The sequence below is a fragment of the Miscanthus floridulus genome, chromosome 1, assembly GCF_019320115.1.
Source record: "Miscanthus floridulus cultivar M001 chromosome 1, ASM1932011v1, whole genome shotgun sequence".
Taxonomy (NCBI): domain Eukaryota; kingdom Viridiplantae; phylum Streptophyta; class Magnoliopsida; order Poales; family Poaceae; genus Miscanthus; species Miscanthus floridulus.
The window spans coordinates 16,543,403-16,562,605 of NC_089580.1; the positions used below are offsets into that span (position 1 = coordinate 16,543,403).

The following is a 19,203-nucleotide window of genomic DNA, read 5'->3' on the forward strand; positions in this document are numbered from 1 at the left end:
CTTGTTACGTAATTATTAACTCTCCTAAACCTTCAGCTGCCTGCTCCTTTGTTTCGGCCGACCCACTAATTAAACCCTGGAGTTCAATACAAATGTGTCAGATGTCCTCATGCCTGAAATTAATCTTGTGCTGCACTTTCTTACACTCGAAATTTAAATATGCGTACACCATTATAAATGAAAATTCACAAATGAATACCTGCTGAAATATAGGAAGAAAAGGCTGCAGTGCTTTAGGAAGACATAAGCCAGGCACAAGAATAGGCACACCCTGAAAATAGAAACAGAAGTTTTAGTCTAGGACAGGAGCCACCTCAAAGATTTCAGCTTAAAAATTAGTGGCTACTTTAGTAACAGCAACAACACATGCATAGCACAAATTTTAGTGGTTCAGTTCAAAGTAGAACCTTTCGCCTTCTACGCTCTTTATCTCTGGCCGTAGAGACAGCATCGCGCACTAGTTTTATATGCGTCGGGAGCTGTTCCTTTGGAACAGATGCAACAACTCTTGAAAATGCTTCTAAAGCAGCCTGTTCATCATCAGAAGTTGATTAAGTCTCAGAACTAGAAGTGGAACCATACTGCAGGGAAGGCAAGTACTCACTGATACAGTAGCCTTGTCCGTATCACTCAACAAAATTATCAGGGTTGACATCACATCAGAAGCCTCATCAGCCAAATATAATTTAGTGTTTTTAAAGAGGAAACCAATTAGATAGGCTGAACCCCGCCTCATTGATGCCTGCACACAAATAATACATTAAGAAACAAAAAAAAAGGTAAAAGCAAGGCCCAATATTATTCAAATTCCCAGTTTTTCTAAAAAAAAAACTCAGGCCAAACAACCTGACTGTCATTGATTCCTCTTAGAAGCTCAGGTATCAAAGTTTCAACTCCCTCCTCATCAATAACCAACAGAACAGTTTCAGCAGCTTTCCTGGCTGAGTTTTGTACATCCTACAGATGAGAGAGACAGAGAGAGAATGTAGGAACATCAGAATATACAGGTATTAGTAAGATGCCTAGACAGAAAATGTTGGTGTTTAGAATGCAAAATGTTTCTGTTTAGCATGCATCTCACCGCATCTTCATCATCCATAGCAAGAATCAATGCTGGGAGAACAGTTCCAATATGTGAATTCAAACCTGGCCCGGCAACTTCTGCTAAAGCACCAAATGCATGTGCATTAAATGAACTGCACCAATCAAGCAATTTGTCAATAAAACAGTGCTATCTGAATTCTGAATGTAAATAAAAAAATATATATCTCAGTAAACAACTCACGAGAGGGGGGGCTGGACTAATTTGGGCAATATATGGGGCAAAACAGCTGCTGTTCTGACACTGTAGTACCACATCAAAAGGTCAATATTTGTGAGTTGTAGACTTCAAGTCAGACATCTGATCTTACCAAATTAATGAGAACCAGAAAATAGAATAAAAGAAAAACCTTAAAATCTGCTTTAGACCATCAAGGGCTGTTGCAGATGTATCGTCATCTTCCAAAGCCCGTAGCAATGTGGGGACAATCTCATCAATGGCTTGCAGTCCAGCACTCTATAAAAGGTGAATAGGTTACAAAGAAGAAAAAAAGACAAATCATCCGTAATATCAGAAATTCAGAACAGGTTTGAGCTCAAATACCTTGTACAGAGTACTAAACGCTAACCCAGCAGATTCACGGACCTCTTGGGTGCTGTTACGATAGATATGGCTAGATGAGAACATCAGATAAAAACAACAAAAAGGAATAGCAAGAAAACATACCTGTCACATAGAGCAGTACGAATGGTAGGAATAAGTTCACCCATAAAACTTAATAGCTGGTGTTTCCCCACACTGCCCATAACCTCACTCAAACCAATGCAAACTCCCTGAAAAGCAAGAGTATTAAAGTATGTTGATCATTTCAATGAGTCCATATTAAACAAATAAATGTTCAGCTCAAAATAAATAAACAAAAACACAAAAGGTAGTGCCTCTAGAAGGAACTTTTAAGACGAGCAGAAATCTTCACAGGAAACGATATGAATATTTTGAAGTCAATATCTACTTAAAAAAATATCCTTGTAAACATCAGTGGAACTATTCCAGGGGGCATTCAGAACAGACTGGTCCAGCAAGCCCAAATAGGCTAGACATGAAACCAAGAGAACAATAAGTGATATAAAGAGTAAACAGTGCATTAATACCAAAAAATAGGAAAAAGGTAAATCAATAGCCTATGCTAAGGTTTCGGCACATGGATTGATTTAAGTTACTAAGGGCGTACCCAGTGCAGAGAGCTCCCGCTCTGTGCGGGTCTGGGGAAGGGTGTTAGTGACAAGCCTTACCCTCGCCTGTGCAATCGAGGAGACCACGACTCGAACCCGGGACCTTCCGGTCACAGGCGGTAAGACTCTACCGCTTGCACCAGGCCCGCCCTTCATTGATTTAAGTTACTAATAATTTTAAAAATACTTTTGTGCATATATACATTCCACTGAAAAAAAACATTCTATCCAGAAATATACATTGAATGCTCCTATGTTATTCAGAAAAATGGTTAAATAATATTGGGCACTTTCAGGCATCTTCTGTAGTGAGTAGTGATAGTGACGATGACTCCATGAGCAGGTCAATGCAATTGCAAATTCTAGTTATCGACATTTACACATTTCGGGTGGAGCAAATGTGCTGAGACTGGCAGCAATTTGCTGGGTTATATACTTATATCTAAAACATGAACTAAAGTTACTTTGGATGGAAAATCCATTAGAACTCTTGATTATATGTTATGCCTGCACCCTTATGTAACATTGGGCAGTTCTATACTTAGGAAAGATGCAGGAGTTGGTCATTGAAGGTGTGAGCATCATGATGCAGAAAGTTTTTTCCCCTCAAACACACAGGAGAGCTATGTATCATCATTATATTAAGAAGAAAAAGAGTATAAGAAACCCGTATAACAGTCACACAAACCACACACCCTAGACGTGAGAGCATGAAGGGTGCAGGACTTCGCATGTTTCTTGGGAATAAAGCATGTTGTGACGTTTGGACTTCTGTAATTGTTGATGTTCAATTCTGAACTGAGGTGGTCTTGGTTGTAATAGATTACTCAGTTAAGTTCTGGTTCTGCCTCTTCCTAATGGTAGCAAAATATGAATCAGATTGTTGCTGTTTGGGGGCAGGTTTGGATCTCCTAGCGTCTTGTTTGCTGGTCTGTCTCCTACTCAACTCTCTTATCTGTTGGGTGCTTATATTTCCGTTCATGTTAATGGAATTGGGGGACAGACCCTTTTTGAAAAAAAAGAAGAAGTTATCCACCAGACACATTTTATTAAGATAACTTACTTGTCTTCTGCTAGCACTTGGGTCTTTGAGTCCTTGTGACAGGATTGGAATAATCGAGGGCAAAACTCTTTCACCAAGCTTCCTTACAAGCTCACCAAGTGATCTTCCAGCAACCTGCAAAACGGCAATACAAAGCAAAATTAAAATGGTATAAATCCCTACAATATCAAACAGCACATGAAATAGAACAAACCTGACGCCTTTCTGAGGAAGATGATGCAAGAGATGAAATAAGTGTGTCCATAAGTACTGGCATTATCTCTTTCAGAGTTCTTGGTGTATTTGCTACAATTGTCTTCCAGACATGTAATGCAGCCTGAGATGAAGAGAAAATTAGAACAAGGGCCAGGAATGCCAAACAGTGGCAAACTGGAAAATTTTAAAAGCATAAAGAAAAGCAACATACGCCACTGATCTAAAAAGGGCTATTAATGAAGATGACTTAAAATAAAGCATATACCTGCCGGACAGTCAAGCTGACATCAGAACGAACCATATAAATGGCAGCAAGAACTTCATTGCGTTTCTCCCTTCCAAGTACTTCAATAATAGCACGCCCCTGAGCCTCTGTACTAGCACCTTCATCATCACTTCCACCCTCAAGGATTGCCTTCCCAGAAGTTCCAGCGACCTAAAGATAGAATTGTTGCCATATGATGCAACATATAAAGTGAACCTAATACCTGAGTTCAGTTCTAAACAAATGAGATATTGACCTTAAATAAGAGATCCCCAAGAAGTTCAACAGAACTTTGTCGGATACGCCAATTATCACTAAAGATCCCATCCTCGATAGCAGGAAGCAACAGAGGTAAGGACCTATTCAAAAAATAAAGAATCATAATCAATAAGAAGCAAAAAAAAAAATCAGAAGTAACTAATTCAAAGAGGAGAGCATACGTAGTTGCGTAATGCTCCACAAAGACATGACCAGCAGAAAGTGCAGCATCACGAACAGATTCGTTCTCATCAGCAAGCCCTGGGAAGAGTAAATTATTAGAGAATCAATATGCCAAGTGCAGAGACAGATATTGAAAAATCTTACCATCTAATATAGCAGGAAGAACAGCCTGCAGATAGTTCTGGAAAACACCACCCAAGGACCTTGGCAAATACTATAAAATAGAATATAAGTTATTAGTAATACATTGCATTTTACAGGAATATAGTCATATCATAACACAGGAAAATATGGGAGAAATTACCCGGAAAAGTGTAAGATGTCCATCACGAACGGAAGCCTTTTGGTGTGAACAGTTCCGGATGATGTCAGGAAGAATATGGTCAAAATAATCTTGGCCAAGAGCAGCTAAAACCTGGAAATTGAATATAATCAAACATGGAAGAAATGTGATACCACAAAAGAAAGGCACTTAAAGCAAGAAAAGAAAATGGAAAAACAAACCTCACTCAATCCCTGGGCAGCACCAGATCGTTCAACATTACTATTATCTGATTTCAGAGTATCTAATAACCATGGCACGAGATCTGGGAAGATTTCTTCACCCATTCCACTTATAAGAGACCCCAGAGCTCGACCAGCCACTGCCCTGACTTCAGGTATAGGATCCACTAGAACCTGCAAGATACAGTCAAACACAGTATATAACAAACAAGGAAAATACACTCAACTGAATCAACAAACAAACTACTATCAGCAGTTGCGAACTTCTGACTTCTGAGGTGTGGTGCAATACATATAGGCAGAGAACTTACCTTCTTAACTTCTGGTAGGAGCAAACCAATGTATGGGATCATATCCTTTGGTTCTGTAACTAAAGAAGACATGTTTCCAACTATTTGAGCAGCTTTCTTTTTAGTCTCAACACCCCTCTCCCTCAGTCCTCTATGCACAATAGGGACAAGCAGTGCAAGCGATGGTGCATCTATGGAGTTAATAAAAGTAGTCTGCAAAAAAGAAGAAAAAAAAACATGAAGATGTAAACCTAAACAATAATAATCAATCTTGAATTCTTGATTGGCAAAGTGATGCAAGCAATCAAAAGCCAACAGTTAGGCCAACAGTTAGGCTGAATACTATCTTAGGTCTCATTACCTGAAGAAGGATGTCAAGAGAGTGTTTAGTGTGGGCATTTGGATCCATCAGAGCTGACAGAAGAATAGGGACTAGTGCAGAAATTTCAGGATTCTTTATGACACTTCCAACCTGAAAAATGAAACAAAGCATAGACATTAGAGACAAGGAATAATAACATACAATTGCCATGGTAAACGAGCAAACATTACCTCCTGGAGAGCTGTCTGTCCAGCCGCTTGGACTTTAGGATGTGTGTCTGTTAGTACCTGGCAAAGATATTGCATATTTCATAAAACTTGATGTTAGGTTATATAAGCAGCTTATAAGCTCAAACGGAAATTGCGTCATATACCTCTGTTAACTTTGGAACAATCTTTGGAAGACACTGAGATAGCTGCTGAGGAGCACAATATGCCATGGCACCAAGAAGTTGAACGCTGCTTTGCTTAGTACGCCATGCTTTATCTTCTAGACCCTGGGAAAACCGTATTAATGATCTTCATCCAAATATGTGCTTTAAGGAAAACTTTGAATGTATCAGACAAGCTAAATAAATTCACTGTATGTCACTTTTAGAAAGTGAATGTGACTAGCATAATATTTTGTAAAGTATCTGAATACCTATTTTATCTTCATTTAAACAACTAACATAAAGGTACGACCAGTACAAATGAAAATAAATGAACAAATTTCCAGAATGTGTAGACTTTTTTTTTAAAAATGTAATAGTTGGACCTCAAGATGTTCTGCTCTTTCAAGTTAATGGAAACAAACTAGTAGTTTCTGGTGCCAATGGCCTAAAATATTCAGCGGAAAGTTAAGTGGCTATCAGATTTCAATATATAACAAGAAGGACTGACCACTTGTACTCTCCAGAACATTTGGATACAATAAATGTTACAATTTGATAGAATCAAACAAGATATATTGATACCTTAAGAAGTGAAGGAAGGACAAGCTTCACACCAGGACCAGTGAGCTGAGACATCATTGCCCGAGCAGCACACTCAGCAGCTTCACGCACTGCTAGGACTTGATCAGAGAAAGACACAAGTAGTAACGGAAGCATTTGAATGACATACCTACAAGAAAGCAAACATAATGAATCACTTGGAATCAGAGCAACAGTCTTTAAGTGAAGAGGTGCCTCACTTACGGCTCAAATAGTTTGCCGAGCTTCTCACACAGGCACTCAAATCCAAGTAAAGCTCCTTCACGAGATTTTGCAGACATTCTGCACACAAATGGAAAAATTCAGCACTACGATGTTTAGCAATCAGAAAAATCCAATTGAATACTCTAGATAAATTGTATTCAAATGCCTAGAGAATAACAAGACATGAAAACTGAATACAACATAATTTAGTGAAAATTTATGACAGGTGAATGCATACTAATTTTATTTACAAAGTCCCTATATATAGCACTAGTGGATGAGGTAACAAAGTAGACAACCTGTCTTCCAAATTTTGCTGCAATGTTGCAGCAATGCCATATTTTTTCAAGGAAGAAATTCCAAATCCTTTAACCACACCAGCGAGGCCAAAGGCTGCACCACGTCGCTCACCATACTTGTCACATTTCATCATCCGATCCAAGAGTCTAGAAACAAGAGCTTGACCCTCTTCCTGGTTATATAGAGAATAGAGCATTTTAGTCAAATAAAACAAAAAGGAAAGCATAAAAAAATTGGGTAACAAATGGATACAAAGTCATCTATTCAAACCCAAAATCCAATAATTCAAAACAAAACACACCTGTTTGGATACCATAAGTGGGGACAAACAATCTGAGACAGCACGTTGAACTGCCTCTGATGGGGTGTTAAGGACATCTAACAACTTCTCAATGACACTGTGAACTTTGGGATCATCCTGTTACAGATCCTATATTTAGTACTGTGAATGTATCTTATAAATAAAAGATAGCTCAATATCCATCTACACCTTTGATAGATGTTTGGCCAGAGCACCAGTGAAAATAACAACACCTTCCCTCACAAGATCATATGTTTCCTCGTCTGATGCCTGTTACATATGGATTACATAGCAAATAAGAAAACAAAGAGCCATAATAATATATTAGTAAAGTTACTAATAGGAACGTAGTATATTGAATAATACTAGTACAATTATTAATAGGAAAGTAGTACTTGCCCTTTTATTCAAGTAGCTCTCAAAAATAGGAAATAGCAAAGGAACATTTTCCTTTCCATGCCTATCAATAATAAGGATGCCAGCATTAATCATTCTACCACGAACATCGACATTTGGATCAGCCTGTAAGTTCCCCGTGAGAAGAATTAAAAGTTAAATGTAAGTGGCACTGCAATGATAAGATCCACAGAAACAAAGCAAACTACTTACTAGGGCACGTGAGATGAGAAATGTCATAACAACAGGAAGATCTTTAGAGGCCAAAACATCAGCGATAGAGTGGAGTGCTAATGCAATACCCTGTCTTCCAAGCCAGTGTGCATCTCCAAATTCAACACCAGGGCCAAGATCACGAATGTAAAGAGCGAAAAGGGTAGAAAGTGCATCCTGAAATAATGACACCCGCGATAAAAAAAATACTCCAAATCGGCAACAAGTTCTCCAATCAAGGTGGTTCTATTCAAGTTTGATATGAATATGAAATTAAAGATACAGTAGAAACACAATACTGTAGAAATTCACAGCATTATATCTTCCAGTTTTTTTAATGGATGTCATTCTATGATTCTGAGATGTACTATTACCGCTTTGTCCCAATATGCCATCTTAGTTCAGTGGTCCATGTCCAGTTTAAATGTCCTTACATACAGTAAAACAACATCCCATCCGAATAGTAATAACTAAGCTAACGCAGCCTTTAAATGTGCCTTGCATGCTCGCCTTGCAAAATCCTTGAGCATCTATATAGTAGCTGGAAGGGGTGCAAATAGAGAACAGGAATTTTGCATTGTAGGCAACTTACTTGCATTTTGTCTTGATTTTCATCCAATGCCGCAGCCAGAGCCTCAGCAGATGCAGCACGGAACATTGTAATTTTTATGGGAAAGTGCATCAAAAATACCAGAGTAATCAGTGATGACATCAAAACCAAAGCGGTCCCATAACTCCTCTGCTAATTCAGCAACCACCTAGAGAAGGTACATGAGCCAAAGAACAAGAAAATAAATATCATTTCTTGCTCTAGAAAGAAAAAAAAAGTTCAACATATTTCACTAACATAAAAAAGATTAATAGAGCAGTTCCAAGTCAAGTTCACAGGGATGCTACAAACCTTCTCCGGATCATGAGCAGCAATCCAGAGGCTTGTTGACACCTGCAAATCTCGTTGCACAGAGTTCACAGGAACACATTTTATAGCAGTTAAGCAGGCAAGCCTAACGTGCACTTCTTTTGCATATACACCACCAAGAGCCTGAAAAAAGAAAGAGGTAAGAATACATAGCACTAGATGAAACTAAAATAGGACAAAATAAGCTGAAGAACAGACTACAAAATAACAACCTGCGCTAACTCATGGCTTCTTAGACCTAGGCATAGCTCATTCAGCATAGGCCCAACTGAAGGATGATAGGCAGAAACAGTGCTTAGCACATGATAAAGAACCTAGGCACAGAAAAATTAAGATAGTAAATTCTAGGAGTCTATGAGAATAAAACAAGGAACATCATTAAGTCTGAAAGAACTAAGAATGTTTAACTGATAACATCCTAGGACGAGGAAGTGGTAGTATTGGATCCATATGCAAAGATAGTATGTGAAGCACATCATCATGAAGACACGTCTTTTTTGAAGATAGAAGGATCCTTTCCATGATCTGAACCAAAAGGTAACGACATAAATAAATAAATAAATAAATAAATAATAAAGGACAAAAACAGGGAAAAGTAAATGTTTTAAGGGAAAGGTCAAGAGGAATAGAAGTGAATTTATGGTTGGACTAAAGACAGTGGACGACATACCGGAAAGACAAAAGTAAATGAATCTGCTGGAAGAGGACCCGCTTTGCACGCAATAGTCAGCCCATTTACTATTTGTTCAAAGAGGCCAGATGATGGCTTCTTCTTGCTATCATCTTCCATGATCACAGGCGTAAGATCCAAAACCATTTCAAAATCACCAACAGATATCACACGAATTGCAGCAGCAATCTCAGGCGCCCAATTGCAAAGAGGAGGCGCTGTGCAACGAGCTAGCCTCAACATTGTACAAAATGCAGCATCGCTTACTATTGCAGAACTTAGCAAAGGTTCAACATAATTTACCTGCATGGCACACCATCAAATTCTGAGCCACAACAGATATGATAAATACAAATGTAGAATGTGCATCACTATTAATAACCATGTCATATGCCAAAAAAATGATTATAAAAGGATATAAGGAACCTAAAAGATTTCTTCAAGATATGCTCTATCACACACTGATAACCAAATACAAATTTCACTGTTTTTTGACTGAATATGAGGGTCAATTATAACATACTTGATTATCATGATTTGACTGTTCGTAAAAAGTCCTGGTGCGAAAACAAAATAACATATTGGTGCGCCTATCAAGACACAAATCATAAACATATATGATAATGATATAAACATTTCGAAATTAACAAAAATTGTAAACCTCAGTGCAGACACAAAAGAAAAGGTCGTTTTTTGTTCAATTTACTTCCTATCAATTACTCAATTTTTGGGTAGCTTTCTAGGTTCGAAATTCAATCTTCAGTAAACAAGGTATGTCCACTGTGTTCAATATTACTCCTAGAAGTGCATAGTGCTCCCTCTATCTAGCAAACTTCAATGTTGTGATGAAGTTCTGACAAGCACGATCTATGGGCTGGCAGCCTAGTAAGAGCTAACAGTGAAAATAGAAAGAAGCTACAGAGGGAAGGAAAAGATTGCTAACCAGTGATGGCAGTTGACCATGAGTAAATATAGGATTAGCAATAGCCAATTCGCCAAGAGCATCCAACATTAAGGAGAGAATCTTCTGCACTTGCCCAACCTTCATACGTACAGATGCTTCCTCATTCAAGAGCAATTCTCTGGCCTCCTCTTTAGCAGTCTTAGCCTTGTCTATAGGAGCTGGAAAATTTTGTACATAAGTTTTCACCAAGTAACACACTATGCACACTATGCATATGTTGTGTCACGACTAAGAGATTGAAGTACCAGTCTTTTTTGTAGATTTCCCAGTTTCTCGCTTGCCAGTGCCTGAGGATTCTCTCTTCTCATTCTTTGCAGGGACAACAGACCGAGCTGTCTCCTACAAATTATAGCAACAACAAAATTCGATATATACAATAGGTTAAAGCCATATTCACGTGACTATCTAATAACAATAAAACTAGACTGCACGTTTGGTAGATTGTTTTCTGGCAAAGACTCAGAAGCTACATGTTAATCACAAACTACAATCAAAATATTTAAAAAAAATAACTTGCAAGAACAAAACATTACTGCATCTTGATCATCGTATGCACGGAAACGCCCCTTTGCAAGTTTTGTATTTTTGGAAGCAACAGCCTCAGCAATGTAAACTCCTTGCTCAGTTGACAACTGACCCTCTGGAGTGTAGAATATCTACATTGGATTTAGATGAATTTGTAAGACTCTATGCTCAAAAAGAACTCAAGAAAATTATGTGGTTAGTGATAAAAGGCACAAAAGCAAAAGAAAGTAGACCTTAATTGCACACAAGCTAACAACCTCGCATAAAAAATTATAAACCTTATCTGTATGTCAGCATTTAGGCTACTCCAGATATCATGGAATCCAAGAGCTTTAGTACCAACCAGTATCTCAAAATATTCTAATGCATAAATTATGCAGTGTGAGAAAATTGGTACGCCATATTCGAGAAAATAGAAGATTGGTATGGATATTGTCTGCATCATATGGTGGGAAAGTTTGTGGAACAAAAGAAGCAACACAAACCATCTCTGTGAGAGCAGAACAAAAAAAGAACTTTCATGCATGAAGCAAAAAAAAAAAAAACCAGCAATAAAACTATACCGATTATGTAGACATCAAATAGAGTTTGAGTATGCGTGAAAAAAGAGTTTGAGAGTAATTTGGACCGCTATGACCGAAATTTATGGCAATATAGCCTAACAAAAAGACTTCTAAGAAATTTATTTATTTATTTCAGACCAAATTTCATCAAGAAATCCTCAAAGCCCACCTTAATATCATTCTCAGAGAAGGAATCGTGCAAGGTGCGCTCCTGGAGTCCTATGAAGCGCTGGAAAAATAAAAGATGGATAAAATCTCAGGGAAAGATATTAGAAGCTCCATTTGGGATAACTAAGTGATAAGATAACCTTCTCAAACTCTAGAAATGTGTCGTTAGGAGTAATTGTCATAAGCGTCGATAGCGAACATAATGCTGCACTCTGTACTTGCTTGTTGGAATTAAATAGACCGTCCTGTGAAAGTAATTCCTGAACAACAAATCTACTGGTTATTGATGACTTGGATGATATGTAAGAATAATACTAAAAAGTGGCACAAATAAAGAATGTATCAGAACAGGATTTCCATAAAAAACAATGTATAGTAGCATTCAAATTAGATTCATGGAGCACGTAGTCAACTAGCCATGATAAAGGCATTGGCGTGGTTTGCCTTTTCTCAGCTGACATGTCAGCAGGCCACACCATCAGATGAAAAGGAATTTCAAATACTACAACCTCAAAATCAAGCAGGTCTATAATTGATGATGGACCACCAGAACTAGCCAATCCGCGCCCCCCCCCCCCCCCCCCCCCCCCCCCCCCCCCCCTTTTTTTTTTACAATTTTCACTTGTTTGATGTTTGCAAGAAACAACAAATTGCCATTCTTAAGTTGTGTGAATGCTAACTTTGAGAATATGGCCAAAGAGGCCAAGACCATAATAAACTTCCACCAAAACTATAGAGAAAACTATATGAACTTCTCTAGAGTAAACCAACCATGATCCTATCTTGTTCCAGGCAGATTTCGAAATGCGCCTATTTTGATAAGGCTAGTCACTGCCCCTAAACAACTCATAGTTTGTGTGATAAAAAAGCACTGCATAGCATGCTTTTATTAGCATGTTCCACTTCTATGCATTTTTATATTAACTTAACAAGGTGTCATGACCTAATCTCTACTGATGGATACAAAAGTATTGCAAACAAACAGAAATTAAAAAATATGTTAGCCTTAAAGCAAGCCCGTGATATATATATTAAAAAAAGGAAAAACTCCAAATTACTCCCTCTAAGTATGGCCCATGTCCAGATGACCCCACTAAACTAGTGTTTACTCTCCCAACTATTTAAGTTGGTCAAATTTACCCCTTAACGAGATTTGTCATTTTTATTTCTTCATGTACAAATTGAGTCTTAATTTCAAATTTGGTGAGATGATAGCAGACATTATATTTTATGTTAAAAATTACAAATCTTACATTATTATGTTTTGTACAATTTTGTACCTTGAGTGTTTATCTATCATTAATCATTAAATGTCCTAACCTATCAAAATAATAATGAAAGATTTAGGATGTATTAATTATTATTTAACAAATTATAAAGTCCTCTACAAAATTTGAAATTCAAACTCAAGCTGTACATGAAGAAACAAAAAAAATCTTGTTACAGGGTAAACTGAGACAGCTGAAATAAATTATTGGGGACATCTGGACATAGTTCAAACTTGAGGAGAGTAATTTGGATTTTTTCCTTGAAAAAAAAAGTTCAAAGTTTCAGAATTACCTTGCAGATAACGGAGATGTTGGGAGTAATTAAGTCAACAAAGAAAATCTGTTCTTGTCTCAGCCTTCTTTGCAACCTCTGAAATTTGATGAAATCAATCAGACATGAAAATAATTTGATAGAAGATAGCTAGCAAGATCCAAACCTTATATACACCAGCTGGGCTTGAGGAGCTGGAAAGACAAGGGTGGTGGGAGCACAAAATAATTCGAGAATATGATCTCGGACTATGCACAACAGCATAAGGTGCAATCAAAAACAAGCACTTGACAAGGACCTCAGTAGATGGAATGAATGGTAGCTGGGAATCCAAAGAGCTATCCATATCACTGATTGAAAAAAAAAAGTGTCAGGACACAAGATATGCAAATTCAGATGAAGAAAAAAGTAACAACACAGCGGAAAGCAGATAATTGCAAGAGGAAGACACAGAATTAGGTGCCTACCCTTGTTTCAATATTGACAGTCTCTCTCCAACTAGTGATAACCAATCTGTGAATAAGAATAGAATATCTTCGGCTAGACCACTGGAGCTTGAGAAGATTTTCTTGGTAACATCAGAAGCTACCTTTCTCACTTCCCAGCTTGGATGGCAAAGTAGATATATTAGCAGCTGTACAAAAGGACAATGAATCAATACATGCTACAGCCCATATAAGTATTTCTCCAGTAGCAAGCTAAATGTGTGTATCAATATTTTAAAAGACTTTCAGATAAGAAAAACAAGATTCAACAATTTAGAGCATTCAAGCCAATTATATGTACCTGCAGCAATGACTGGATCGAAAAATATTCTCGAACCCTGCAATTCAAAATATGAATTAAGTTGAGCGCAGGAAAGGAAGGTACCGGTCTACACACAAAACCCAATTTATCGAGGTGAATGCTAGAGCTAGAGCTAGACCTGAAAAAATGTTCTACAAGCAGTGATTGAAGAAGATCCAGGACAGCTAAGCAATCATCATCTGCTAGTTTGGGAAGCTGCCATAAGAAAACAGTGTTACAAAAACATTAAATCAAAGAGATTTAGTTTCGAGGTAGCATCAAAAGATCTTAAAAGTCATAAGATTTAATACCAATGATTACACTACGCCCTAGTTTTTGTAACCACTAATCACTATTTCTCCAAACACATTTTACATAAATGCAGATTCCATAATGTAGTAGCTCATCAGGTTCTAAATAACAATAATAAATAAAAAGGTGCGTGAGATGATGAAGTACATCCACTTCTTGTGTCATTTTGCAGGACAATAAATTATTTTTGGTGGAAATTCAGAACAACAGAATTACCAACTGTAAAGAGATCAATGAGGGTTCATTTTGAGCAATCAATGTCCACAGTTTCTCCTTCAGAATGGCACCATCTGCATATCAAACCATGTTTAAGGCAAAATGTGCTGGCAAGTATACAAAAAAAGGCACTTGGATACAAGAAATTGTAGAAACCTGCTTTTGTATCAACAGCTGCAAGCCTCGATACTGCAAAGAGTGCATATATTCCATCCAACCGCTGTGTTGCCTTGCTGAAGCCAGTTTTTGACAACTGAATCAAATGATCCAATAAAGAAGCAACCTGGAGCAGACCAGTTTATCAATAGTTAATATGAGCCAATGTTTAGTATCAGCATTTTTTCTGCCACTCTATTCCAATAAGGGGGCAGACCCAGTGCCGGAGGCTCCCACCTGAGTGGGGTCTGGGGAAGGGAAAAACCGAGGCAAGCCTCCCCCCCGCAAAATCTGCGGAGAGGCTGCTTCGAGCCCGCGACCTGGTGACTCAGTGAGACAGCTCTCACCACTGCACCAGGCCTGCCCTTCACTCTATTCCAATAAGCAAAGAAAAAATAATAATAAAAGCAGACGCACTACTAGGTGGTAGGTTTGTCAAGTTGGATGCCCCCACCAGGGTTTGAGCCCTGGTGGTGTTTCTGTTAGTGCTTCATTTTTTTTTTAAAAAAAAGGTCCCCTCACTGTGAAACCTGTCCATTGGGGTGCACCGCCTGGGCGGGCAGCCTTCGGGGCCTTGTCTAGACCCAGAATTGGTCTTAGTCTCTTCTTAAAGAAATGAAGTAAACAGGATGATGGTTCTTTATATATATACAAACTGGAAGCAACTCCCTTACCTTTGTTAAAGAATCAGAGTTTTTGCATATAACTCGTAAAAATTTTAGATGCCCCTTCCTTAAAGTATCTTTCTCTTTCAAGCCTGCGGCAATAAATGAAACAACATCTGGTTGGACAGCTTCAGCTGATACCAAAGCCCAGGACCCTATTGCTGATAGAATCGCCAATTTCACCTCCTCGATACCTGTCATAAGATAGAAAAACTATGAATCGATGCCATTAGATGAGGATATGAAGCATAGAATGGAACTATTGAACTTTACCATCATCCTTGTAACACGTTAGAAGGAAACTTGATACTGAGGGAGCAAGTCTGCCTATTTGCTTCGGAGGAGATCTTGATAGCTGCTCTAAAGCATTTATTGTTCCAATTCTCTGGTATGGAAGTGATAGTTTGCCTTCTGAGCCTGCCCAAACCAAGTTTGTCAAGAGATATATGAATTACAGCACGAAATTGGACACTGTAATACTGCATTAAAAATGAGTTAAGCGCTAGCACCACTGAACACTATAGGTCAACAGATAAGAGAAAATAAAAATAAAAATACACATGTAATACCTCCTAAAACAGCTTTGATAGCATTGACCATGGAAGGTAGAGCATCTGGATCACTTGACTTCTCACTAAGTGTTCCTATAATACTCAAAGCATTAATCCTCCTCTCTTCATCTGAATGCCGAGCCTGATGCAGAACAACTGGCATAAACTCCATGGAATACTTGCTTAGGTCTAAACGTACTGTCTTAAGAAGATATCCAATAGACTGTAGTACGATTTCAGGATTTCTTTTCAGTATCTTTATGCAATGATGGTATAACAGTATTCTTAAAATCCTCATGCCCAATCTCCAAGAAAAGAGGCTTAAAAGCTTCAGTGGCTGCTTTCGGTGGCCGGTCTTTTGAACTCAAGATGGTTTTGACATACAAATCAAGGAACACTGGCTGCAAATGATAGCACATACCGTCAAACACATGAGGGAATCCACAAAAGGCTTCAATAAGTTAGGTCAAACATTAGATGAATACATAATTGCTTGACTACTAACAGATGGAAATGCAGGTCAAATATGAGGTTGAAGGTTTACCTTGTACTCAGTGGATAATGATGGAGAGGTAATGGTAAAATCCAGTATTAGATTCAAAAATGCAGGAGAATCTCTCATGGAAATCCTTAAATCTCTGAGCTCCTCTATGTACATTTTATATATTCCACTAGGCTGGAAAATGGAACTAGATAAGATATGGGAGGGAGACAATTATGACTTGATCTAAATTTATTTACTATTGCCAATAATTACCTCAGAGAAAAGATGAACGAATAACTGTTTGCAAGTCCGGCGCCGACGGAAGGACCCGTCCATAAGGACTTGACATAAGACTGCTTGTGCGTTGGCCAGTCTGGTAAAAGCACCTTTTGAAAGTGTGGCAAATTGACTCCATTTCAGAAGATAGTGTGACCATCTGAGAAGCTTGAAGCTTGTAAGGGGGTTTGTAACCTTTAGATTCTTTTCCATAGATTGTACAAGTACCGCAGCAAAGGGCTTCATGAAGGTGGGTTCACCAAGAGCCTGAATAACCATATCATCTACTGCTTTTCGTGATGCCCGATCGTCATATATTGGCAATGTCTGGAAAATGAGATCGACTAACAATGCAGTATCTGATGGTGACTCTGCACATAAAACAAAGTAATTTAAGAAAAATGGTTTCATAATGATTGAGTAAGTATCAAATAAATGAGCAGCACAAGTATCAGTTTACATTCACATGGAAAATGAATCTGCAGAGGGACAAAGGTTCATACTTGAGAGAGAGAGAGAGAGAGAGAGAGAGAGAGAAGATCAATTCACAGCACACGCACACCCCAAGAAAGAAAAGCTATTGTCTAGAATAGTGGCAGATAACTTGTCTTAGGATCTGTAAATATATTTGAATGTTTTTTAAGTACCCAGAAAAAAAAAGAACATTAACACGTCATCTGAAGGAAGGTTCGGTTTGGGTGACCTAATAGCACATGTCTTTCTCAAAGTTCATTAAATCCACTGCTATAAGATGCTGTATGCAAAATATTTGCAATTGTCCACAGACACGTGGTAGTAATAACCATATAGCACCTGGCCAGATAAATAATCGACTGAAAGTGAAGCATAGCTTAAGCATACAACAATATCACAAGCAATCTAGTTGCAGCATCATGCAGCATTGGTGTTAGTACATGGTCTGCACAATGAATCCTGGTATGAATATGATCAGAATAATGCATTAACGCTTTAATGTCACAGCAATCACATATATCACATTAAGCTCAAGTTGCACTGCACATGAGCTCTCATGCCTATCTCAAATTGTTGGACCATGATAGAATAGGTTATTAACACGAGTCAAAAAGCCTTGCACTGATCACTACAAGATATGCAACAGAACCATCCATTGGACAGCCCTGCAGTAACAAGGCATGTGGATCCAAGCAAAAAAAAACGATAAATGGATGTCACTAGCTTAATTGCAAGGCAATCCCTCGAATCAGACAGAATAAGCATCATATATTGTCCACAAGCTCCATTCACATGTTGAAAACCCACATGCAGAACAGGTGGATTGGGTCTGTACAACAAAATGTAACTAGAAACTACACAGTTAGTTGGTGCTGACCTATGCATGATCTACAATCGACAACTACAATACACCACAGATCGGAGAAGTTAAGACGAGTAATCGAGAAGGTATGCATCGAAAAACATATATTGTCATAGAACCTCAACAAAGCCACACGCTAATCTCAGCAGAAAATCCACACAGGCTGTTCGATCCGCTGCAATTTGAGCGGAATTGCGCATGAAAACAAACACGCAACACTGTCACGATCCACGAGGAGATCCAGCTCGCACAAACATCGCCAAAAGTTTTCGTCCGATCGCACAGCCCTGACCCTGAGCCCCTCACTAGAAAAAGTAGGTGCGCAGGGACGAGCGCGGCGCGCGGGAGGGAGGGGGGGGCAAAGCCCGCAGATGACGGTGGGCGAGCGATCCCGAGGAAGGAGAGCGGAGACGATGATGGGGCGAGTACCTGTGGCCTTCGCGATGAGAGGAGGTAGGGTGTGGCGGAAGAGGCGGAGGCGGCGCTTCGCTGAGGAGGTAGAGACCTCGGCGGCGGCGGCCCGCAGCACCTCCTCCACTGCCGCCTCCTGCGCGCCCATTTCGCTGAGGGGCGTGGCGGCGGCGGGGCGGGGAGATGGGTTGCAGTGTGGTGTGTGTTGCGGGGGTTCTGCGGCGGCCAAAGACTGCGCAGCCGCAGGCAGGGTTGGGGAGGGCTGCGGGCTGCGATTGGTGTTTTAGTCCGAGTAGACTAGATGCGGCATTCCAATGACGTGTGGGGACTGTATGTCAGCTCATGTTAGGCTTTGGGGACGTTTGGGGGAGCTTCTCCACCGGCAACGCCTGGACAGCCAAACGGTTCCAGCTCCGTCCGCTCCGTGCGTGGAGCAGCGGAAAACGAGTCTCACAGGGCGCGAGCGCAAGACGAAGCTGAAAAAAGCCGCTTCGTCGGGTCCCTGGGCAAGGCGCGAGCGCATGGACGTGGAGGCCTAACCAGCGCCTCCTTCCTGGCAAGCAACTGCAGACGGTGAGGCGACGGCGGGAGACGCGCGTGGCGGCGGCGCAGGTTCGCCGAAGCGCCGAGCGCGAGAGCGCAGACCTCCGGGGGCTTCTGGGTGGTCCCTTCGCGGCGGGTCACGAAAGAAGCCGGAGCCATCCACGGACCATGGAGACCACAAAAGGATATACGACAGAGAGACGGAAATGAAATAATAAAATAAAGGAAGAGAGAAAAAAAAAGAAAAGAAAAAAGAAAGAAAAAACGTTTCACTTCTTTTATCTACTGTGAGGAGCTGTTTTAACAAACGTTTTACTAAAAACAACTTCTGTTGTGCAAATAGAGCTAACTTGTCTTTTTTCTTCGTGGTCCACCATG

At 39.4% G+C, this 19,203-nt stretch overlaps 1 protein-coding gene across 1 annotated transcript; it reads right to left on the minus strand.

The window, feature by feature from the left end:
* Nucleotides 1–4: 4 nt before the first annotated feature.
* LOC136452574 (protein ILITYHIA-like) lies at nucleotides 5–18,788 on the minus strand. Its single transcript, XM_066453186.1, is given in 54 exon segments — nucleotides 5–76; nucleotides 200–271; nucleotides 408–530; nucleotides 605–742; nucleotides 847–957; nucleotides 1,082–1,196; nucleotides 1,286–1,345; nucleotides 1,452–1,558; nucleotides 1,646–1,697; nucleotides 1,769–1,875; nucleotides 3,338–3,451; nucleotides 3,531–3,653; nucleotides 3,798–3,968; nucleotides 4,054–4,156; nucleotides 4,238–4,316; nucleotides 4,383–4,452; nucleotides 4,543–4,653; nucleotides 4,743–4,916; nucleotides 5,054–5,245; nucleotides 5,394–5,504; nucleotides 5,585–5,641; nucleotides 5,728–5,850; nucleotides 6,310–6,457; nucleotides 6,532–6,609; nucleotides 6,831–7,003; nucleotides 7,133–7,249; nucleotides 7,322–7,402; nucleotides 7,532–7,654; nucleotides 7,742–7,918; nucleotides 8,334–8,393; nucleotides 8,395–8,499; nucleotides 8,643–8,783; nucleotides 8,873–8,974; nucleotides 9,069–9,185; nucleotides 9,331–9,633; nucleotides 10,274–10,452; nucleotides 10,540–10,633; nucleotides 10,828–10,950; nucleotides 11,552–11,611; nucleotides 11,691–11,810; nucleotides 13,111–13,188; nucleotides 13,256–13,439; nucleotides 13,557–13,723; nucleotides 13,876–13,912; nucleotides 14,015–14,091; nucleotides 14,404–14,477; nucleotides 14,560–14,686; nucleotides 15,234–15,418; nucleotides 15,498–15,641; nucleotides 15,794–16,040; nucleotides 16,042–16,176; nucleotides 16,320–16,451; nucleotides 16,533–16,906; nucleotides 18,301–18,788. Coding segments are annotated over 54 exon segments (6,777 nt in total). The 5' UTR covers nucleotides 18,431–18,788.
* Between the last annotated feature and the right edge of the window lie 415 nt (nucleotides 18,789–19,203).